The 25,587-nt window shown below is 35.6% G+C and overlaps 1 protein-coding gene and 2 long non-coding RNA genes across 4 annotated transcripts; 1 reads left to right on the top strand and 2 right to left on the bottom strand.

Annotated features, from left to right (window-relative positions):
• Positions 1 to 811: 811 nt before the first annotated feature.
• LOC309499166 (sodium- and chloride-dependent GABA transporter ine) lies at positions 812 to 25,587 on the bottom strand. 2 transcript variants are annotated; one of them, XM_082170309.1, is made up of 14 exons: positions 25,495 to 25,587; positions 24,931 to 25,157; positions 22,965 to 23,099; positions 13,235 to 13,445; positions 11,264 to 11,396; positions 10,810 to 10,944; positions 10,077 to 10,180; positions 9,681 to 9,805; positions 6,606 to 6,718; positions 5,616 to 5,756; positions 4,763 to 4,862; positions 4,499 to 4,599; positions 2,512 to 2,682; positions 812 to 2,415 (listed from the first exon to the last, which is right to left on the bottom strand). In XM_082170309.1, exons 2-14 carry the CDS (start codon positions 25,100 to 25,102, stop codon positions 2,323 to 2,325), a joined length of 1,734 nt encoding a protein of 577 aa, XP_082026435.1. In that variant the 5' UTR covers positions 25,103 to 25,157; positions 25,495 to 25,587; the 3' UTR covers positions 812 to 2,322. The 2 variants fall into 2 exon arrangements, with proteins under 2 accessions (XP_082026435.1, XP_082026434.1); XM_082170308.1 differs by having other exon boundaries at positions 24,931 to 25,573.
• Positions 2,748 to 4,492, bottom strand: LOC309499261. Its single transcript, XR_014206182.1, has 2 exons — positions 3,361 to 4,492; positions 2,748 to 3,279 (listed from the first exon to the last, which is right to left on the bottom strand). It is a non-coding gene; the product is annotated as an uncharacterized lncRNA (long non-coding RNA).
• On the top strand, positions 13,441 to 22,760 carry LOC309499260. The gene is made up of 2 exons (XR_014206181.1): positions 13,441 to 20,688; positions 20,730 to 22,760. It is a non-coding gene; the product is annotated as an uncharacterized lncRNA (long non-coding RNA).

Genomic DNA, 25,587 nt, shown 5'->3' with positions numbered 1-25,587 from the left:
GCTTTTGCACTGAGCGAGGGTATTGATCTGCCATCCCAACTGCAGTCTCAACTGACTTCTATTAGTGCTTCCGCTTTTCACTTACATAGTGCACTGACACAGGAAATGCAATTGATCTATTCTAGAGGAAGAAGTCAATCCCTAGCCCACATTGCAATGTGACAAATAATCAATGCACATTCAAATCTTTTGCTAAACTTGTGGATTATCAACAAAATAATTGTTTGTTTTTTTATTAGGTCACTTTAGGGAAGATTAGGCCACTGTTAAAATAGAAAATTAGATATTTATATGGCAATTGTTTAAAAAAAAAAATCTAAATATAACAATAAATTATGAAATTAATATTAGAAATAATATTACATAATTATATAATGAGGCCAGCAGGGGGTGCTCACCCTGTAGTCTGTGTGGGTCCTAGTGATGGGGACACTGTACTGTCAAAACAAAACAAAAAAAACAACGTCCTTCGAATGAGACGTTAAACAGAGGTCCTGACTCTCTCAAATCCACAAATTTTCCCCTCGGCCTCTATCTATCATCAGGGCCTCCTAATAATCCACATATACTGAGGAGATTTCCCCTTCCATATGTAACGCGCTTTGAGTACCCAGAAAAGACCTAATTAAATGTAGCAAATTATTGTTATATTATATAAATGATAAAGTTACTGAACTTGTTTGTTTGTGACAAATGAATGAATGATGTCAGTAGTTAATTGAGCTGGGGTGACATCTGGTGGTGAAACGGCAGTACTACACGTCATAATATGGAACTGCACAATAGAAGCAAAAAGAATCTGAAACAAGAGTTTCTGAAACGGAAAAAGCAGTGCTTTTTATTTTGATAAGATCACTTGCATATAAAACTGCCAGCCATGACATAAAAGTGACATTTTAAATATATAAAAAAAGGTTTCATCTTTATAGACAGTCTATGACAACAAAAAAGAGAACAACTGTTTGAATATGAATGGTTATCCTTCTGTGGTTATCACTATTCATTCCAAGATAACACAAACAAGATGACATATGACCAATGATATACATAAGTAAAAAAACTAAAAAAATAACAGCAGTGCTAAGGTTTGGTACAACTAGTGAAGACACATTTTTTACAGATTATTACTAATTATTACTGATTACTAATTATATAATAACAGTATTGCATTGCATTTCCTTGTCAATCCTTCAGTGGACACTATTATCTCTGATTTATCAATTACTATTTGGAACATTGCAAATTTAAAATATAACATGTTATTTCTAAATATATGTTCCTCTAATTTTAGTGCAAATTTTGATTTAAACTTTGGCTCACTTTTCGATAAAACAGTGACTACTAAAATAAAAAAAACAGTAAACATTATTTATTTTTTTATCTATATCAGAGATAGGCCTTACAGGTGACATCAGAAAGTGCTTATTAAAAAGGGCACACATTTAACTTGAAACCTTCCTCAGTTTCCTCCTTTTTCTGTAAACGTGGGCAAAGGTTTTTTGCTACTCAGCCATCTATATATGCTTTAGAATATGTGCCACAGTTCAAGTTACAAAGTAGAGGCAAAACCTGCATGCGTCACAAGCAGCTGTAAATGTGGTGTTCAATTTACGTAACCTTAGTCCTCAGTTAACACAAAGGCATCTGAAAGCATCTCTCTTGGCTAAAGCCTATGAGAGTGAATGTTGTTGTACACATAATAAAGTGATGTTGACATTTAAGAACTTAAGTTCTTAAGAAATTTAGGAGTTTCATGAAAACATTTTGTGCAGGTGTTTGCTAGTGCAGTTTTTGAATTTTGAAATGATGTTGTTGTGTAAAATCAAGTATGTTGTCCCTAACATTCTAAACAATTTCAAGGTTTTGTCAGTCTATACAAATATATAATTCAACAAGGCTTAAAAGGTTGATGCTTAATAATTTTAAAGCATAAATCACAGAGAAAACCAACCAAAATCATGTAATTTCTCTGTCATAACAATGTTATATATTTTAGATTTCTTTACTTGAAGAAACATATGCATAACATTTCTAATGTCTGACATTAAATTTTCTTTTTCTTTTACATTACAAAGCTTTCAGATAATCAAATAAACGTAAAAAAGTAATTTAATAAAAAAAAAAACAGATTGTCATCAATATTAATGCCATTTTGTAAATCTAGGAGTATCGTGATGTTTGTACTTTACAGCATTAATTTCAAATGCAATAAACGGAATATAAATACGAGTAAAAACATGAAATGCTATTTTTTACAGTTTAAGCAGAACTACTTTGCACTTCTTATGAGTAAACATATTAAGAACACACACACGCAGGTGTCTAAGGAGCAATAAACATCGCAATGGACTCGGAAGATGGTTTCTCTGAATCAAACTCCAGATCTATAGCTGGAGTTATGGACTTTTTCAACCTCTGCAACAGAGATAGAGAAAGGCACTGGGTTCATTTTGACATGGAGAAACACAACAAATATTGATATAAGGGTTAGTGTTTGTGCACTGTACATACCTGCAGCAGAGACCCTTTGGTGGTCCAAAGCTCATGTAGAGCCCCAAGTGGAATCCAGATGATGGAGGCGAGAGAGATGAACCAGCCGACCACCTCTGCCCAGAGCGGGTATGTGTAGGACTTACCGTATCGAGCTGGAGTATACTGAAAAATACTGGAGATCAGAATACCCTGCAGAGAAAGAGACCGGAAAGAGGTCATTAGATTAGAAAGATAGTTCAGCCAAAAAATAATAATTTTCATCATTTTCTTACCCTCAAGTATTTTTTTTTTATTCTATGGAAGTCAATGGGGACCAGCAACTGTTTGGCTACCAACATTCGTCAACATATCTGGTTAAGCTCCTCAGTACTTGAGCAAGCTCCTATTGCATTATAGGCCTTCACGTTTATTGGGGTCTCAAAATTCTGGCCAGCTGATAATACATAGAATATCAAAATCGATTGCGGGCGGTAGATCCTTTTCCTATTTATCTATAAATCTGTATTAAAATCCATCTTTTAACCTAGCATACACAAAACGCACCATCACATCTCTATAAATCAATAAAGCTGCATGAATTAGGTCAACCGGAACCGGGAACACTTCCCATAACATCCGATGTACTAGTTACATCTTCAGTAAAATGGCATCTACGCTTGTATTAGTTTCATCCTTATCCCGAGGTCACCATTAGTCAGCCGAATTCGGTCCGTATCCAGATCAGATGGTGGATGACCACAACAGGTGGTCATGATAAGACCCTAGAGACATATCCCCCGAGAAGACCTCATCGATACACCAGCCAATCAGCACAGATCCTCAGTGGAGACCATGATAAGACCCTAGAGACAGATCCCCTGTGAAGACCTCGTCGATACGACAGCCAATCGGCACAGATGCTCAGTGGAGACCATGAGAACCAGACAAGTCCTCTGCACAGACCCTATGGCCAGCTTTGACTCCTTCCCACCAAATGCTGTCATTATGCATCCCGTTATTCAAGCAGGAGGAACTGGATGAAGTATTTTAAATGATCAATCTACAATCCAGTCTGACTTATGATCCAGCCTAGAATTAAACCAAACCTGAGCCTGATTCTTCCAAGGTATTTTGGTCTGCTTCCTGAGAAGAGATTGGGTTTCTTGCCACTGTCGCCTTTTGGCTTGCTTAGATGGGGACACTTAATATTCTGCAATATTATTGATTTGACTGTACTGAGACTATTGGAATGAGAACTGAACAGAGCTGGACGATGATATCACTGTTTTCTACAGAGCTGCTTTATAACTGAATTGAACTCATTTCATATTTGATGATCTTAACACAGTTATTTAACAAAACTGAATAAACACTGAACTGACCTCAGCTAAACAATGACACTATTTTCAGTTTAGAGTTGCTTTACAGAAGAACTCAATTTTGTTTGCATCATTGAATCATAATTTTCCTGTTTATCACTGTAAAGGTGCTTTAAAACATTTCTATTGTATAAAGCGATATATAAATAAAGGTGACTTGACTTAACTTCAACAGAACAACAAAACTTTTTAGAGCACCCTGAGGATGAGTAAATACTGACACAATTTTTTTTTTTTGGGTGAACTATCCATTTAATTCAAAGCAAAGCATTATACCTCACCCAACCTCTCAGATCTGAAATTCAACAGACACTAACCGGGCTCCACTTTATAAATATCTATAACTATCAACAAATGTACAACCTTTTTTCAATGCCAATTAAGATTTTAAAGATTGTTTAATGTGGAAAGGTAAGGGCATTGAGGATGCCTAGATTCCCTGTAAAAGGATGTGTGCACAATACAGTCTCACAAAATATGAGTTTTGTCAGATTTTATATTTCACTTCACTGCTACTAAAAGATCTTGTTGGGAAAAAGTGTACTATTTTAAAACTATCTGCACTTTGAAGCTTTTTACTCTGGAACGCAGATCGATATAGTTGTCAGTTATCAAATATAGAGAATCCTGATGTTTTTTTCCCTCACCAGCACAAGCATGGGTGAAAGGTACTGCCAGCAGACACGGAAGAAGAGGTTTGGTTTCTTTCCCAGCATTTTCTCCACCATTAAACTGAGCCGTCTCACTCCTGCGTGTGTGTGAGAGAATGAGATGTGGAAGAGAGCAAGAAAAAAGTGAGATTAGCATGAAAAGCAAAAAAAAAGCATGAACTGTCAAATCTCTGTACAATGGACACATCTGATCTGAGTTTTTTATAGTCTGAAGTACACACTGAAGGAAGTGACATTCACCAAATATGAGAGTGACGGCGAGCACCTCGAAGAAGGCCAGAAACATAAGAGACACCACAGCTGTGTAGTGATCCATCAGCTGAAACACATATATCCCACTCTGCACACACACAATATTATTTCATTAGTATTGAAATGAGGGTTAGGTTTCATGTCCATAATCAAAACAAGGACTACATATATAGGATATATTTTAAATGATTTATATATTTTTATGGTGTCTAAACTTCCTGTAGCTCAAACAGTAGAGCATTGGCGCTTGCAACGCCAAGATCATGGGTTCGATTCCCAGGGAAAGCAAGAATTGATGAGAATATAAATGTGTACCTTGCAATGCAATGTAAGTCGCTTTGGATAAAAGCGTCTGCCAAATGTAAACTTCAGTTGTCCATTTCAATTACTTCACTCAAAACTCAGATTTTTTTATACATTTGCTTCACTACCCGAATGCTTATTGAAGTCCACACACAGCATTTTTCACATATTAAAATGTTTTAGTAAAAAATATATGTAGATATTGCCTTTTTTTATTTGTATTGTTAACATTGTTAAAAATGTAATATCATTCCCTCCAAACACTTTTGTTCTGTTTCATTTTCACATGGCTTTATTTAAACTTAGATGTACTGTATTTGACTTTTTGAATGTTAATTTAAAAAATATATATTGAATATAGTACTTGAAAATATACAGAAAAATCCTGAGATATATCTCAAAATCAAATCTTTCTTCTGAAACTAAAATTATGTTTAGGTCAGGAATAGTTGTATAAAATCCAAATGATCCAAGTATAACAAAATCAAAAAGTAAGAATACAATATTTGTTTGTAAAGTGAAACTAGAGCCTATTTACCCTGGAAATGTGAGGAATCCCCAGCAGAAAGCCAACGCTGCACACTGCCAGAACAATCAGCTCCTTCCTCTTAAAAACTTGCAAAGCTTTCTTGCCAAAGCCATCCATGATGAAAGTTACAGCCACTTCCACCATAGCAAACTGCACAGATACACACATGTACATTCACACAAACAATAGTCCAAAATGTTCACATGTGAATGTACAAATTGCACAAACCCATGCGTATAGCTCTGTTCCGAAACCTGGTGAGCTGGGCACTTTCTGATCACCTTTCCATTCAAAAGAATGAGACTTTTTCATTTATTATCCTGCTTCATCTAAACACATGGGTATAGATATTGCAACTGCACTCAAATTTGACATTGACACAGTTGCGTCTTTTCGGTGTGTGAGGAAACAGCTTTCCACAGCTCAAAGAGAAAATAAGAATCCTGTGTGATCATACAAACATAGCAATAAAAGCAGATGATAAATTAAATATAATCCTTTTTTACTCCATGAGATTTACTGAATGTATTGCTCAACAAACATTGAGAAACCTTTATGAAAGAACATAAAATGAGCAAATTTGACATCTGTGGCCTACCAAACTTTACCAAGGCCGCACCATGTTTATCCTTTGTAAGGAAGATAATTGCAGAATGCACAGTGACTAAATGTATCCAATATGTTGGACATGATGAATGCAAAAAATTGCAGATTATAAAAATATTTACATATGTATTTAAGTATAAGATGCAAAGATACAAATATATGTATATTTAAGTATACGATGCTGAAAAAGCAGTGAGATCCATTGCAAAAGTCAAGTTTAGCGCATGTTTACAGAGAAAACAATTGAAAAACAAGAGTGTGTTTCCTGTGCGGATGGCTTCTTAGAAGGCAGCTGTCTGCTGTATGTAGGTATCAGACAGAAAGGCAGCTTTCTAGGGTTTAGAACAGAGCTAGTTTGTGCATGCTTGTACTATGAGACCTCTTCTCTTCTACCTGACTGTCCAGTCCAAGGCAGAGTAACATGATGAAAAACAGAGGCGCCCAGAGCTGAGAGATCGGCATGGTGGAGAACACCTCAGGATATACCACAAACACCAGACCAGGCCCTGCAGAAAAACACATACACACAAATATCACACTGATCAGGAGAAAGGTGACACTAGTTGACTAGTTGTTATGCAAACGTAAACATTAACAACAATGGTCTTGGCTATCAAGAAGAACCAGATCTGTCACACAGTACTTTTAATGTTTAGTACTCTCAGCTCCGCTTAACACCGTTTACACTTCTTTTTTTTCAACATTCAGTGCAAAATAAATAAATAAATAAATAAATAAAAATGCAGATTCTAGGTTCCTACAGTACTCAAACCCAAAAATAAGATATTGCAGGAAGGAAGAGAAGGAGACTAAATAGAATGGAAAAAGAGCTGGAGAAACTGGCTTGGAAAAGGCTGTGCAGCTGCTCATAATGTAATAACAAATTTTACATTATGAGAAAGTTATTAAACTTAAACACCAAAAACTTAATATTTTCATAATTGTAATAGCTTTTAAAACGTAAAAAATATTAGTATTCCCTTAAGGTACATTTTTCAAAATCTAAATCCAGTCTTAAACCACCTGGGAAATGCAACAGATGTTCATGTAATTATTATTATTATTATTATATTTGTATTAAACATACAGCATTTGTATTCCTTTACAGTACATTTAAAACATCTAAATCCAGTCTTAACCTACCAACAAATTCCACCAGACAAGTACTACTATTATTATTACTACTACTACTACTTCTTGTATACATGCGGTATACATACTGTTAAAATGACAAACAGTGTTAAATACCAACACTGTGTAAACATGTTATGAAGAAAACAATATAGCAATGAGGTGTGTGTGTGTGTGTGTGTGTGTGTGTGTGTGTGTGTGTGTGTGTGTGTGTGTGTGTGTGTGTGTGTGTGTGTGTGTGTGTGTGTGTGTGTGTGTGTGTGTGTGTGTGTGTGTGTGTGTGTGTGTGTGTGTGTGAGATAAAACATGTTATCTGCTTCAGCCAAAGGCAGTACAGAGTGCAACTAAAGCAAACATTTAGGCTGTTCACTTTAATATAAGTTACAGCAAAACAAAGCCTGATTGTACATCAGAGGAAAGTTGAAAAATACGGTACAACTAACAATCATGTACTGTGGTTATAAAAAGTTCACACATCCCTGCTAAAACTGTTTGGTATTTGGAACTCTGTGAGTTCATAATATTATAATTTTCTCATTATGTAATTTTTTTTTAAAATGTGTACGCTTTGAGAAAATTATTTCATTATGAACATTTTATTACAATGATAATGTAATACTTATTACATTATGTTCCGTTTTTACATTATGAGTTGCTGGTCTTTCAAAGATTAAACAAAGAGTGAAAGAATAAAAGTTGCAAAGACATTAAACCATTTATTATGATTAAGAAATGCACAGCAAAGCTGCTGAACAGCACAACTATAATCGCATTGCTCAGAAATGATGAAGACTGTTGGGTGAAATCGTGTTGATAAGGTGAGCGTAGTTGAGGCAGTGGTGTTTCCTCTGAGGACGCAAAGGAGGAAGTGCCTCCTCAAAAAATGTATATGAGAAAACACTACAAAATACAAAACTACCAAAATAAAACAAAACAAATATTACAAAAACTGCTAAATAGGATATCAAACTGCGCAAACTAATACTTTTTTTCTGAAGTATAACACTGCCGAACAGCTAACCCAGGTTTCATTGGGTGGCAGCATCTCTGCTTTAACTGGTATAAATTGATGGACTTGAATGACATCATATAGTAAACAGTAATGTGATATAAACACAAATATTATGATATTGCAAACTGCTGTGAAGTTCTCCTGAGGGCAGCTCAAAACTCAAAGACATTCTTTTATCATTGTTTTGCATTTACACTGATTTACTCTGCCCACTTTGCTCATTTCTTCCTGATTCTGTTTCACCCATGAATGGTCTCTTTTATTCTCTTTCTCTGGCATAATCCCATCCACCCTTCACCTCCTCTTAAACTTATCCTCTCCTAAACTTTTCATTTATCATCCCACTTCATTTCAACTTTTGAAGCTGGAAATTCCCCACAGAATTCTCATTTCCTTAGCTTGCATAGTGTTGATATTGACTTCCTTAGGCCTGTTTCACACACAAAAGCAGCGCATATTTATATCAACGCCCACATTAATAGTGTACAGCGGTATTCACATTGCCAGTGTCCTGTCCTGTGTAGATTCATTAGGACTTGGTTGTAAATGTGATTGCTCTACTCATGTACAGTGCATTATTTCACACCCATCACAAGAGCACAACAGCAAAGATCATATAAGAAGAATAACAGATCCTGTGTGCAGAGGTGGATATAAAAAGTTTTAGGATGTCAATAACCAGAAAGAAACAAAATACAAAGTTCTGTCATGAAACTCTAGATGGCGCAGGCTAATAGGTCCTTAACTCAACCTGCGTGCAATCACATCATTCTCTATAGCACACAGCTGATTGGTTCCTGTTGTATCAGTAGCCAATTAGCTCACATGCTCAACCTTCAAATACTTGGTTATGTGTCATAGATAGCTGTTTAGCCATTTTTGTAATAACATAAAAAGGGCTCTGCTAGTTGGAGCGAAGAGAATAATTAGCATATTCTTATTAAGATTAGGATTTCTAATGTCATTAAAATAATTAAATGTAATTCATTTATATTTAATTAATAACTATAATATTGAATAGCTGTAAATTGTTTTGTAAAAAAAATATAAAAAATTCCCTTGATCTGACAGGGTGGGCAAGCTGTCAATCTGGATGGGCCTAGGCCCACCTGTAGCTCCGCCACTGTCTGTGTGATCCTGGTCCTTGAAACTGAGCTGTGATTCATGGCTGAATGAAAACAGCAATAAAAGATAACAGGAAATGTGGTATTTTCAGTTCATGCGATTTAGTTTTTACTGCTTGTGAACAAACCTTGAAAAACGCAAGGACATGGGAGGACTAGTTCTACAGCTGCAGAAACTGATAAAAAAAAAAATCAACTTACCATCTGTGGCAATGTCATCTACAGGTAGGTTGTGAATGTGAGCCATGTACCCGATGGCAGAGAAAATAACAAAGCCTGCTACGATACTAGTGGCTGAATTTGCCAGAGAGACGATAAATGTGTCCCTGTAAAATAAAAGGTAATCGTGATGAGGAGAATCAAGCATTTATTGAAGATAACAGACCCTTTAGCTCTGATTAGTGCAATAAACTTAAAAGCAATTAAAAGGTTTTTCCAAACCTTCAAATTTGTTTATTTTAATTTAGTTTTATGTTCAATTAGATGCATTTGTTTTATTTAAATGTAAAAATATGTTTTTAAATGTATAATCAGCTGCTGGGACAAAGCCACCCCAGACACTTTGTATTTTGAACACTTTATTGCCATATTGCTTACTTAAGGATGTTGTTGTTGTACTTGTTGTAACTGGCCATAGATATCATAGAACCAAAGGAGATGCCAATGGAGTTAAAGACCTGAGCAGCAGCATTGACCCACACCTACAACGTAAGATTAACAAAGACACACAAGCGCAGGGTTTTGTTCTTGTCTTTTTGTCCATATTAAAATAAAAAAAATCATTTATAGACATCTTAATTGTTTTTTTAAAATAAAGCATTACCAGTAATCATATTTAACATTTGCTTTATTTTATGGGCATAAAAGCACTGTCAATCAATCTAAATCCCAATTTAATCACAACATATTTGTAGTTAACACATTCAGACTCAATCAGATCCTTTTTATGAAAAGAAAACAATATAATGTGTAATTATTGGGTTTGGCAATGTATATAAGCATTTATACAAGCAACACAAACAGACATATAGGAAACATAAATATAAAAAAATAGAACCTGCCATTCATTCAGTGACCTACACATGATACATAGTAGGTGTTTTCAAAGATTGACAGTGTTAAAGTTATTTCAAACCTACTCCAGACCACTTAACCAAGTGTCAATTTACATGTCAAATGGTAAACAGCCACAATTCCCACAACAATGTTGATGTTTATCAGTGGTACTACAGTAATTATATGTTTCTTCTACAAGCTATAATGCAATGTTGACTGGTAGGTTTGTTTTTAACACCACTTGACTCATGTATTTTTATTCAAATGATCTCACCTGGACTTCCAAGAGTTTACTCCAGTTTGGCATGAGGAAGAAGAGGATACCATCTTTTGCTCCAGGCAACTGGACATTATTGATCAGCAATGCAAATAGTATGAAATAAGGGAATGTGGCAGTGAAGTACACAACCTATGGACAGAGTCAGTCAACAGAGGGATTTTTATTTGTGATAAGGACAAAACCACAAAAAAAGTATATTTTATTTATTCCCATCAGTTTCTTTATCAACTAGATAATTTATTGAGGTTTATTCACTTGAACAAATATAGTTACTCTAACAGTTAACATTCTGAGCCTTATTGTAAACACACAAACACATTATTTATATTATTAAAAAGACAAAACCCCTAACTAACAAGTTGTATCTTAAATATTCCATTTTGCCTTCATTTAGACAATTAAAACACATTGAATCTATTCAGAAATTATGTGAGCTCGGAACTCTGACCTTTCCAGTGGATTTGACACCTTTAAAGATACAGAAATAAACAATGGCCCAGGCCAGGACTAGGAGGCCAAAGAGTTCCCAGCGAATCCCTCCAGCGTGCTCAATCCCTTTGGTCATTTCTAGGACCTTATGGCTAAAAAACAAAAACAAAAAACAGAACACATTGCAATAGGCTCTATGCACGATTGCTTCCGCGTTTTGTCTCAGCACGCCCAGTTACATCCGGTGCTGCGTCCGAAGCCGTTTTTGCATTCGGTGGAGATAATGGTAAATTACACTCGCTGTTTACAAGAACTTCCAGCGGTTAACGTGAATGATGTTAACAATATTTTGAGAGGCAGTTAGCTGTCACACCTAAGAGTAAGAAAGCAAAGGGCTTTAAATTATATATTTCGAGCTACATCGACAACTTTGAGGGTGAGTATTCTCTCATATCATGGGAAATCCGACTAGCGAATCGGTTTCTAAAATCGTTGTCTCCGTTTCTGAGAAAATTAATTTTATGAAAGTTTTGCCGCTGATACACTTCGCTATAGAACGCGCTACGTGGAAGTAAAGACGCTGGCTGAGATTCTACCGGAAATACGACCACAGCGTTCGTGCATAGAGCGTATTGGATTGAATCGTTCCCTATACAGAGTGAAGAAACGACTACTCCCCGAGAAAACGTTTCTGGAATTTAACATTTGAACTCTCTCTTGCAAGATAAGCATCCCCACCCGAGACGCAATCACACAGTCAATCATCTCAGTATTGTCTTAATTTAGAAATTCTTTCCCTTCGCCCCTAGCTACCCCGATATCTAGCTTACAGAGGAGGGTGGGTCTTTCATGTAAATTACTTTCTATCCTCAAAAGGTGTAAACTCCCTAGGTTTATGACCCTAGTCAATGCACATTCCTATTTAAGTTCATGACCCACATTGGGGAATGTTTTGTCTTAGTCTGGATATTTAAAGATATGCTGAAAAATGCTTTTTGTAGTCAGATGAGCCCGTAATGCTGAATGTCCTCAGACACTCAGCATTATGTAATTTTCCTAATGTCAGGTATATATATCTTTTACTCTTTATTCCACAGTTTTGTATTGATTATCTTGGAATTGATTATGTAATTGGCATGATACATTTACCTGAATAATATTAAATTGTTACAACTGAATTTATTCTGACTTACTCTGAAATTATTTTCTCAAGTAGATTAAGTGAAGGCTGATGTTACTGCAAATCTGTGTCAGGTTATTAACGTACTAAAGTCCAATTTTAGAGCTCCGGCTAACACTTGGCACTAGTTCAAGTGTACTCAGACTGTAAAGGCTTAAAAAGGGAATTTCTGTTTAGGACAACAAAATGTTGATCAACCAACCTAAAAAGGGGAGCCTTACCTCTGTTTTAATGTAATAATACTCTAGCTAAGTGTATGTGGGAAACCATGGCATGACCAAACCAAAGCTACTATCAGAGAAGTAATGTTGGTCTACTTATATCTGTAGTAGTGGTCATGACCTCCGACTAGAGATAGTGTTACTTTAATTCAAGTGTATACAGATCTAAACAAAATACTTTTAGATAGAGGAAGCATAAAGGCGGCCTTCTAAACAGTATAGTCAATTAACTCTGGCTAGTGACAATCACAGTGTGACCAAGTGACAAAGTGACCAAGACTGGCGAGTTTTTGATAGTGAGACCCACGTTAAACGGCCGGCGCGAGGCTCTCTGTTCGACATAGATTCCTAATGAACGAGTAAAATATAAAGTAAAGAGTTAAACAGAATAATCAAGTGTCTAGATAAAGTATCATATAAATGACCAATAACAAATTGCCATTCCGACCTAAATTCGACGTCGCATTAAAATGGAGTCAGATAAAAGAAAAGACAGAACACGCTGAAACCCATCACCCGCTTCTTGGAAACTGTCGTTGGACCGATTGTGCGAGCCTTAACCAGTAAACAAGTTAAATCTGTCACTCACTCAAAGAACTGTTGACTGGCTGATTGCAGATGCGTGGCATTGCCAGGAAAACCAGTGGAACAGTTGCCAACTGCATTCCACGTGTTGTTGCAGGATTGCCATGGCAATGAGGGGCTGAACGAATGAAGCAGGTAGTAGAGAGCCCAGGTCATGAGCACATTGTAGTAGGTGCAGAGCACGTAAGAAATCACCACCGTGGCGAGCCCCACACCTGAGGACAGACAAAGAAACAGTGAGACCCCGGAAAATGCAGCCGTTTCCTGACACCATCTCCGAGTCTTTCACTGATGAACAGACTCATATTGGAACAGCGCTTAGGGCTCTTCAGAGGCTCTGAAATGTTTAGTTTAAAAAAGAATAAAACCGTTGACCTCCAGATGTACATTTCTAGGTTGGCGTACAAGTTTCAAAAGAACAGATAAAGCAAATCTTCATGACAGCTGTTTTCATTTTACTTTAGGTCAAGTTATATTAAGAGAACTCTTATCTAACAATATTTCTAAACACATTGAAAAAATAAAAAACAGTTTCTCAGGGTTCTTCTGTTATTCTTTCTTAGTGAATATTTTGTTGGTTGGCCAAGACACCAGGGGTTTCTTATGGCTCCAGAGACCTTATGCAAGAGGTTCTTAGAGATTTAAAACAGAAAGTCTAGTTTTTTATTGAGGATTGCATGAATAAATCCAGTAAGGCTGTTCAATGTTATGCTGTAGCTTAGATTTCAGGCACACACAATTCTGAAAAGCTAAAAAAATATTTGTACCCTGCTTTCATGTGATTCCGATTGGATTGATATTGTGGGGTATTAAATGTGTTGTTGGAACAAGTAGTCTCATAATCTACAGTAGATCTTATGAAAACGTAAGCTTCAAATAGCTTTTTACCACTTATTTGTAGCTTACTATGGTTCTTAACTGGTTCTACAGTGGATATCAATTGGTGACCTAAATTGTACAAAAACGTATATATTAAAAAATCTAACTTCTGCATATGCCCAAATATATTGTGCCAAACTATTTGTTTAACAATCTTTCATGCTGCCAAGTTGGATGAGGGGACGTCACGAAACCTGTTCATGTAGGTATTTACCTTTCATGAAGTGACTGATACATGATACAACTTAATATCATAGTTAAGAGTTAATGATGCATGATGCACTTAACATCAAAAGCTGAGAACCACTGCCTTACGCAACAGTATTTCTGTTTCTCAATGATTTCATGTATTAATTGCAATCTGAGAAAACCGAGAAACTAAACTCTTTGCACACCACATATGCTCTTCTTTATAAAGGGATTTAATGGCCAGGGGTAAACTTAATACACTTCTTTTGTGCTGACACCTCACTGAAATTCTGATATACAGAACAGACTTGCTTCCAGCGGTTTTTATTCATTACTGCCAAACTGTAATCAGGATTGAAATCTCATATAAGTCAAACAGTTAGAAATGGACATCCGGAAGATGTTTGAGTTTAATGTTTGTTTGTGTCATATAATAACAAAAACATTCCCATCCAGACATTTCAAGTTCTTAAAATAAGCTTTTGCCATTAAAAAAAGGAAAAATATGTTATTTTAGTTATTCATAGTGTTCTGTTTATGATTTACTTGCCAAACCAAACAGTTTGAACAGTTCTGGATCCAATATAGACATGTCTATTCAACATGACTTGGTAGGACATGGTAGGCGGATGAAGAGGCAAAGCCTCTTCAAAGCCTCTTGAAGAGGCAAAGATCACTGATTTTAGTTTTTACCATGTTTGATGCCAGCTTAAAGTCCTAGGATTAGCTATCATCACTCTCTATGGATCTTGGCATTGTTTTTTTGTATTCCCACCACCTAAATGGAATGTTCATTAGTTGTTTCAGGCCTGAATAGTATAAAGCATTGAAAACAGGAATGCTGTTGTTGTTGGCACATTCTGTGTGGTGCCTGAGGTCATGTAGACTTCCCCAGAGCATTTTGTTCTCCTGAACTATGAATAAATGATTCTTCTGCTTAACAATAATATAGACGAGGGGCATTATAGGATTATTGGATGCTCAACTTTAGAACAACAAACCCGGAATTAACAGTTACTCTATAATGAGATCCACTGCATGTAAGATTATTGTTAACGTTGTGTTAAACTTGAGGTTATAGAAAGGTTTGTATGCATTAGGCTACTAATTGAGAACAAGTTTGTTTAAGAACAAGTTTGAACCTAAAATACCATCACATATTATTAAAGGAGAAAACACTACTTGACATGTAAATACTATGTATTATCGAGTTTCAAAGAGTAAATAAATCCCTATATCCATATTGTTATAATCTTACGGAGAACAGCTGGGCCCCAAATATTATAAATGCACAATGCAAAGTTTAAACTGTGTAAACGAGCAAAGCTTTAAAATCTAATCTAGATAAAAGCAAATTCTTAAATATTCAGTTCAGTTTACTAAAACATATGTAAGAATTTTTATTTTATTTTTTGGACAAATATTGCACCAGTTCCACAATTTTGTATAACATTAGTGCTATATAACTGAACATAAATGCCTGTCTGCACACACTCTCTTTTTCCTGTTTAGTGCAGAACAAAATCCTTCCAATGTTTTGTTCTGAGTGTGGGTGTTTTTACCTTAGGAACCTTGTTAAATCATGCAACCCTGATGTCAACAACTGTTGAAGGCTATGATTACTCCAGCAGAGAAAGAGTATCCTACTTAGGAGTGAGTGAGGTTAATTTTCTGACCATACCAAGATAGAACCCATTAATAAAAGCCCCGAAAGATATTACAAATGTAAAAGGAGGTGAAATATTATAGAGGAGAGCTACTGAATTACACTTTACTCACTTTTTCTGGTGGATCGTCTGCAACATCAAAAAGAATGTGACATAAGAGTACATTTCAGTCAAAAGAATATACAGAAAGAACTACCTACTTCAGTCCCTCTGCTAGCAAGGAGCCTTAATCGGCTGAAATGAGCCCTATATCAAGGGATGGACCCAAAAGATTTGATCGGGTAGACTATCTCTGTCTTTGAGGAGAGAAGCCTTTAGTTAGCAGGTGAAAAGAGTCAAATTTTAAAAAAGACAGAAAGAAAAGAAAAGAAACCCAGATGATGAACAGTGATGGCTGGCTTGATGTTGACACTCACTTTAGTCACAAATAGGTTGCCCTCATTTCCATAAAAATTGAAAAACTTTATTTTAATTTAATTAAAATTGAATTTTATATTTATATAATATAATTTTGTATAATATATTGTATATATTTTGTAATACATTTGTAATATTTCATTATATATAACAATTAAACATGACCTGTAAATAAATAAACAAACAATTAAATGTATTTATTTCCAAATATTCCTTATAAGAAGAAATACTGTTGTTTTCATAAAAGTAAGAGTTCAAATATGAGGAGGATTGATTCAGGTACAGAACACAGGATGGACACAAGAGATCAGCCATCACCAGATCATCAGATATGAAGTGCCATAGTTACAGGTCCACATATTTTTACAGGGAAAGTAAAACACAAGGGTGAGAAGATAAGCTTTGCACTCTGTAACCATGCTTGAACTGCCATGTCAATGCAGAGAGATGTGTTGATTCACAAAACATAGTCCAGCAAAATGATAATGGGTCATTGACATAACATGCATACTTTTGTGTCCAAGTGCATTATTTCTTTTTAAAATAATTTGATAAATTTATGACATGTATCACTTTAAAAACACTTATTTTTAATATATTTTCAGAACATTCAACTAATAAATATGCCTATTATTTTATTTTATGTTTTGGTATCTTAAACCTCAAAAATGAACATACTAAGAAAACTATTTATTGATGTTTAATAAGAAGAAATTCCTAAATAAAATACTATGGCATCCTTTTATGTTTGAAACCTTTCCTATAAACAAATTTTTATAAATATAAGTAGTTTTAAAGCTGTAATTGAAAAACTTTTGTAAGGCCATTTGTATGTTCTCAAATGTCAGGTTGGCACAACTGCCAACATGAGTCTTTTATAAAAAGGTAATAACAGTAAGCATGATAATGTATCATTCAGAGGATCCCAATCTTTGTGGCTGAGGGAAAAGTTTGTAGATCTCTCTCAGGCCCTGATATTACAACTGGTATTAAGGTGCATTTTGGTCAATCAGATCACAAGTGGACGACGCTAAATACAGGTGTAAAACGAGGTCTTAGAAGTTTTGAGCTTGTCTATTTTCGACCACTTCCAGAGGTAGTCAAACTGCATTCGTAGTGTAAACACTCATGCTGTCGAATGAGTTTAAACAGCTGCAAAAGCCCGCCTACACTCTGCTTACTGGCTTAATGTGTAAACATCATGGGAAGCGTGCTGGCCTAACAGGATTTCATCTTTTTTCGGCTGAAGTTTGGTTTGGTTTGAAGATGGAACATACTAAGCACAATGTTCTCTCACCATTTTTGATTTCTAACACACACTCACAGCTTTCAGCGTGGTCTTGAGGTTATCAGAGCAGAAACAATATTTCTGCTGCTCTCCATATTTTTCCGTAGTCTCCGGGCGAATTCAAATGTAAATTCTGCTTATTTTGTCTATTAAATTGAAAGATCTGAAAAAACACATACATGCACCCACCCATAGACCCTCCCCTCGAAGAAATCGTGATAGAAGTGGTTGAAAGTGGACAAAAGAAATTAAAATACCAGGTGTAAACGGGAATTTGTCTCCGTTGTCAAATTGTGGTCCGATCGACCAAAACACATTTTAATACCCAAGTTGCAAAAGTCAGGTGTTGCAACCACAATGAATGTTCCTATATTTAAAAAAAACATTATTTATATGAAATAAAATAAAAACATTATTTATATGAAATAAAATAAAAACATTATTTAAGATAAATAAACAATTATTTTAAGCTAGATTTCTCTTATTTTTTATTTTATTATTATTGTTCTAAATGTTCTAAAATGTTTTATTATTGTTCTTTTTTAATCATTTTAAATGCCACTATCGTATCAAGTAAAGAAAAAAGGGTCACATATTAGGTGTCTTTAACTACTATGTACTTACATCAAAAATGTTATGAATGATGTACTTGTTCATGTTGTTTTGCAAAACACTTGTGCTGCTATTGAGGTGGGATATGGGTAAGATTATGGACAGGTTTGCTGGTATGGGTCGGTTTAAGGGAAGGCTCAACAGTGTAATTATAGATAAATATAAATTAATTACAGATGTAATATGCAGGTATTTCAAAAAAGAAGTACATTGTAAAATCATGTGTGTATATAATAAGTGCATTGTATTCAATTATTCATCTAAATGTTAGTACATAATAGTTAAAGTCACTTAAAAGTGGGACTGCAAACGAATCCGGCTGCAAAAGAAGCATTTCTTGCAAAAAGAAAAGAAAGGTGATGAATCTTGTTTAGTAGTTATTATATAATGTTCTATTCCAGCTGCTATGCATTTAATGTTTTAAACATTTCAATTAATGTGTTTTTGTGTTTCTTAACTAACTTAAGCTGGTGATTCTTTTTGTATCAATATAAAACATGACTTTGTTGTTATTAAATCACAATAGATTAATCTAACCAATCCATTGCACTGTAGCCTATTCCAGTTTCTATGTTCCGAATGTGGTCATGAATTATTCTGTTTTATTTAGATCAATTTACTACTTTTACTTTACCTTTGTTGACACAGTAAAAAAGAAACAATAGAAACAAAGCAGAGGCCTGTTCCATAAAGTGCACTAAGAAAATTGGGGATTACAGTCCAAAACCTGACTTGAATTAAAGGGCCCCTATATTGGATTTTTGAAAATGACTTTTCATGTAGTGTGTAACATAGCTCTAAGTGAATGAAAACATCCTGTAAAGTTTTAAATCTGAAAGTGCACCGTATATAAAGTTATTGTCTTTCAAAAGTAAGAGTCGACTCTGAGTCAATGAAATTAATTGTTTTTCAAACGAGACACCAGGGAAAACTTGAACCTCAAACTAGCAACTGATTCCTGTGGATACTGGACAGCATCATGTCGAGAAGACGGCGCTGTGCTCTATAATGTGATGGTAAAGCCAGTTTTTTTTTTTCACTGCCCAAGGACGAGCATATGAAGAATCAGTGGTTAAAGTTAATCTTTACCACGATATCACAGCAGTATAATCCTAAACTTTTGCTGTGTTCCCTTTATTTCACTGACGACTGCTTCTCAAATCTCGGAGTTCAATGTAGGATCGCAAACCGCTTGCTCTTGAAAGATGGTGTTCAAAATACTTAGTTTTGAGTTTTATATTGTGTAGGTCTCCTGCTAATTGGCTAACTTGCGTTATTACTGTCTTACTGAAATACTTCTGGTAATCAGTTTGTGGGCCACGATTACCTAAAACTGTGTCTATTAATGCAGATTGTCTGTCATTCTCACTACTTTGAGGAAATATTTATTTTACCAACGTTTATGTTACATCAGATCATTTACTCTAGAGCTCGGCTAATGTATACATGCACTGTTATTGATACATTTTCCACGTGTTCACCGCAATATATTAGAAAAATACTCTGTAAATAAATGAGTACAAGTAAAATAATCGGTTTGTTGATGGACATGCACTTGTTAATGCTGATGGTGAGGAATTACAGTTGCAACATCTCATATAATGTACCTCAAACTGAGTAGTGTATCACTGAGAAACACTGAGTCCTGCTCGAGTCGTACTTGCGATGGAGGTTCAGGTTGAATAACAGTTCTTCCAATGTTTCATCATTGGACTCACGCTCGCATTGATATGGTAAAATTGATGTCATTGTTCGTTACTGTGTTTAGTTTACGGTGTAGGAAGCCTCAGGACAAGCAGAGCTGACGTTGTTATGGCAATGGGCGGTTTTGTTTTTGACGCGCTGTACACGATATGCCAATCACAACAGACTGAGCTGTCTGGCCAATCAGAGCAGAGTAGCTCGCAGAAAGGCGGGATTTAGAGAGATTAGGCTTGTTTGAGATGCGCCTTGCCTCGCCTGAAATGTATGCGAGAGTAGGCGGCTGCAGTGAGGGGAGGAGTGAAAAAAGCGCAGGCAAGCCGGACAGATCTCTCTTCTCGTAGTGGATCTGACCATTGCGAGATCAAAGATGGATATCGCGGGATTCACGCTCGTGCAGTGTTGCTAATAAACTGGATGTAATTCAAGTTCTGTTGCTTTTATATGAAAATAAATAAAATTAACAAGACACCCAAAGTACTTGTTATTTAATTCCATTCCAAATACATGTTTATCAATATTTTTTTTCTTTAATACAGACATATGTGTTTTTATTTCTTTTCTTTTTTTATAAAAATTTAATTGCATAACCCAAAGAGATCGCACTGTCAGATAGTTTGGGAATATTCACACATAACATATACACATAAAACCTGATATTAGAGTTTTAAAATCAAACATTTTAAAAGAGAACAATACATCACAGTTGTTTAAACCAATGAGCATTAAGCTGTGTCGTCAGCAAGTCGTTTCCCATCGTGCTTTTGATCAGCGCAGTCGGTGGAGAGCAACTGCGCTCGACTGCAAAATCCGACACGTGCGCCTTGCGCTCGCGAGAGATTTTTGACATACGTCAGCATGACATCAGAGCCAGGCGGACCGCACTCGGACACATTTCTAACCGGCATGCATCTCGCGCTGATCACAGGTGATCGGTTCTGCGCAGATTTTGCTCATCTCAAACAAGCCTACTGATTCATCTGACAAGTCGTTTGAGGGTCATTGAAAATGTGATGATGTGCAAATGTATATTATGAGGAAATTAAACTGTTTTTTTTTTTTACCTTTGATGCATGTAAACATGTTGTAGGAGAGTCCACAACAACATTAGGAAACTTTAAAATAGCATAATAGGGGCACTTTAAATGAACAAATCAGTCGGGCTAAAGGGGTTCCATAAAGGACCATTTAAGTTCACGCAATCCAACTAATTTGACCCTGGTTCAATGAGTCAAGATCATTTGATATGCACACTATTCTTAAAGGGACAGTTCACCCTAAAATAAAAATTAGCCCATGATTTACTCACCCTCAAATCATCCTAGGTGTATATGACATTCTTCTTTCAGACAAATACAATCGGAGTTATATTAAAAAATGTCCTGGCTCTTCCAAGCTTTATAATGGCAGTGAATAGTCCATCAAAGTCCATCAAAGTGCATCCATCCATCAAAAAAGTAATCCACACGGCTCTGGGGGGTTAAATAAGGCCTTCTGAAGTGAAGCGATGCGTTCGTGTAAGAAAAATATCTATATTTAAAACTTTAGCGACTATAATAACTAGCTTGTAGCTTGTATGTATGAGGATGTAGGAGTAGCATAAGCTTTGACGCCTCTCGCGGTTCAAACAAACAGGGCTGAGCAACAAACTCAAGCTCCTCCGACATTTCTCTTTAAAAATTTCGTTTTAGACCTATAATTCATGACTGGAGTTCTGTATTGCTCTATCCTCCACGCTTCCGCGTTCGTCATTACGTTGTGCGTCAGGTCAAGCGTTACTCTTTTGCCGTAAATCGATGCGAATGGCCATCTGCCGGAAGCTAGTTATTTTAGTCGATAAAAGTTTCAAATATGGATATTTTTCTTACACAAACACATCGCTTCACTTCAGAAGGCCTTTATTAACCCCCCCAGAGCTGTGTGGATTACTTTTATCATGGATGGAGGCACTTTGATGGATTGGAGGGTAGCACTGTTGCCTCACAGCAAGATGATCACCGTTTGAGCCACGGTTGAGCCAGGAGTCCTTTCTGTGGAGTCTGCATGTTCTCCCTTTGTTAGCGTGGGTTCCCCCTTCACAGTCCACATGTAGATTAGGTGGATTGGATATGTCAAATTGGCCATAGGTGTGAATGCGTGAGTGTGTGTGTGTCCCAAATCATGTAATGGGGAGGGTTGGGGATAGACCTGGCAACATACCCCAGAAAAAAACATTACATTCAACTGAAATGGTAATATATATATATATATATATATATATATATATATATATATAGAGAGAGAGAGAGAGAGAGAGAGAGAGAGAGAGAGAGAGAGAGAGAGAGAGAGAGAGAAAGAGAGAGAAACAGAGAACAAGCATACTATTAACCATAGAAGGAACTACAGTTGCCATAAACTCAAACCAAAGTGAAATGTATTCATATATTTTAATGAATCCTTGTCCACTATACATTCAAACAGTCATTAAGTTTATATTAACCTGTAGGTTTATATATATTAGTTTATACTGTATATTAGTACAGGTTAGTTTCCCAGCATAAGTTGCCAGAGTGACTGAGCTTGAGCTATGTTAAATTTGCTCTATGGAACCAGATCAACTGACAATGAGTCAGACTAACATAAAAAAAAAAGCTTGGCTTATTTGGTAAACTTATTTTATGGAACAAGCCTCTGGACATACAAAAATCACTGATAAAGAAAACAATGCGACAAGGTGCACAGCAGGCAAAGTCGTCCAGAGATTTTACAAGGAATATATCTTTATATAATTTATTTCTTACTTAAACTCATTTGATGTCAAATTATAATTCAACAGACTTGAACACAGTTGAGAGTTGAACAGTCAGCCATTAGTTTGACTGAATTGCCAGAATGTCCCAAACAACATACAAATCAATAAGACTTCCCATTTGCTGTACTATGTTTGGATGGTAGAATAGAACCCAGGATATGTGAGTGATTGGGAGACATGGGCCACTCACCTTTGAAGAGGGGACATATTTTAGCCAGAGCATGGACCGGCCCCAGACGAGTGTACTGGCCAACAGTGAACTCCATGAACAGCAGTGGGATACCACAGAGAAACAACATGACGAAGTAGGGAATCAAGAAAGCACCTGGAACATGTAAAAGATTGGAAAACAAAACATGAGGCAAGATAAGAAAATAATGAATAAATAATGAGAATAAACAAATTATTAAATATTCTTTAATCACTGTTTTCAATGGTCACAAATGTTTTATTTTTGTCTTCATACATTTGACAGGGATAAATAGATCAATAGTTTATTAACAATGGTCAAATAGTCCTGTAATTACATTTCCTACCCCTTAATTTGTCTTTTTCCCCATTTCCTTTGGAAAATGCCCTTTTTGTTTCCGCAGAGTCATTCTGTGAGGTTAAGACTATTTTCTTGCAATTCATGTTAATGTAAATTTACCATGAACAGAGGAAGTGTCTTTCAGGAGGGCAAGATAATTGATTGACATGCTAGATGAAAAAACATTTAGACGATGATAATTATTTTTATTTTTTTAAATCAAGAATCTGAGGTTGTGAATGGTTTTACTATCTATGAAAACACAGGTAAAGAAAGCAAACATTCATCTGGACGATATGGATGTGCGCTGAACACGCTAAAAGAATTATATGGTTATATACAAACATGAAACAACAGGAGGCAGGATTATCTGCAGTGAACTTTGTGATAAAAACATATTTATTCTAAATATCACAGAAATTGAATTTTATTTATTGTCATTCTCAGAACAGTATATATTGCGTCTTTTTTAACCATTCAAGTTTTTTTAAGATTTCAAATAATTTTTGCATGCCTTTAGGACATCTTTTTAAGATTTTTGGCATGTTGCCAACCCAGAAAGGAAAATTTATGATTGATAAATATTCATGGGAACAACAACCGTTCTAAGTCAATGAATATGATTTAAGTCAATGATTAACAATGGAAAAAGGGTCAAAAGAACAAAACATTGGCAGAACCAACGCAAAGATGAAACATAGTCTGGCGTGAGAAAATAAAAGACATATCCAATGTCACACACGCCTGTCCTGGATCTACTGTTACATCTTATAGTTACACAACAGCCACAAAATTAGCTTCCAAAAAATTATCTTAATACAGATTAAATAAACAGAATATAATGGTCATAAAAATGTAGTTTGCAAAAAGGTGTAAATTGTAATCACTGTATTTACGCAAGTTTTCTATCGATTTTTTTTACTCTAAAAAAGGCGGTAGAGCCTTAAGTAAAAGTATTAAAAAATACTTTAATTACAACTTAAGTGTTGATTACAACATAATTTATTACAACAGAAGTGTTAAATGTAAACTTATCATTATGTTCAAAAAAGTTATTTTCAAATATAATTTTTTAATCATGCCTATAAAGAAATTTCCTAAGCTTTACGCACTTTAACTTGAACAGAAAAGTGCCTTTTCATAAAAAGGTCAGAGTTATGTGATTATACATAAATATAAATTAATTTATTACATTGAAAGGGATCCGTCCCATAGGTCCGTCCTCATGTTTTTTTGTCACATGACAACAAAATGGCTTCCTGCGTGTTTATGTTGGTTGGCAACAAAGTAAAACTTACATAAAACTTACTTTATCTCTCTCTCTCTCTCTCTTATATATATATATATATATATATATATATATATATATATATATAAAGCCACAATGTTGTCCTTTTAATTATATTTTATATTTTTATTCTAATTTTTATAATATTTATAATTATATTCTCAGTAATTTAATTTGTCATCTCTGGACACTCAAAATGCCCGTAGCAATTGTTAACTGTAATTCATAATTCATATTTTGATGAAAACTATTATGTTTACCATGGCAAATTTTGTATGGGTGACATCGGAATGGCTATATATTCATGAGAGAAGAGTAGCAGGAGTCTCGTTCACTCACCTCCTCCGCTCCTGTAGCACAGGTACGGGAAGCGCCACACGTTCCCCAGACCCACCGCATAACCGATAGAGGCGAGCACGAACTCCAGACGTCGACCCCACGTTTCTCTTGGTTCCGTTATCTGACGTTCAGCTTTTGCCAGCCTCATGGCTTCAGCATTGCCGGGTGTCATCTTGCCGAGATCCACCTCCTCTTTTCCCTCTCCAAGCTGCTGCAGTGCATACTTACTAGACAAGGTCGTGGTCTTATTATCAGTTCCAACTCCCATCATTACAAACGTTTACAGCGCAGAAAAATATTATTATTATTAGCGCTTAAAATATAAATATCGCATCAAAAATGACGATTTTTCAAAGGAGGATGCATTAGTCTTTCAAAACGAAGTAGCTTGACAACGTTGCACTTTGCCGGTATTTTGTTACCAAATGTCACTGTCACCGCTCTGTATTACAACAGATGTATTGTTCAGCATATCTTTGGCTAACTAAATCTACCCCTATAAGAAAACGAGATACCGCATTATCTTTTAACTGTTCCGAATACATAATATGCACAAGTGGTTACCTGCTTATATAGCTCTTTAGCTCAGTTACACAATTTTTTAAGACAAGCCCCCTAGAGTATAGTTTCGTATGTTACATAGCTGTCTGCATTATG

The sequence above is a fragment of the Leuciscus leuciscus genome (assembly GCF_965113295.1).
Source record: "Leuciscus leuciscus genome assembly, chromosome: 5".
NCBI classification, from domain to species: Eukaryota; Metazoa; Chordata; class Actinopteri; order Cypriniformes; family Leuciscidae; genus Leuciscus; species Leuciscus leuciscus.
This window is presented reverse-complemented; position numbering and strand designations above follow the sequence as displayed.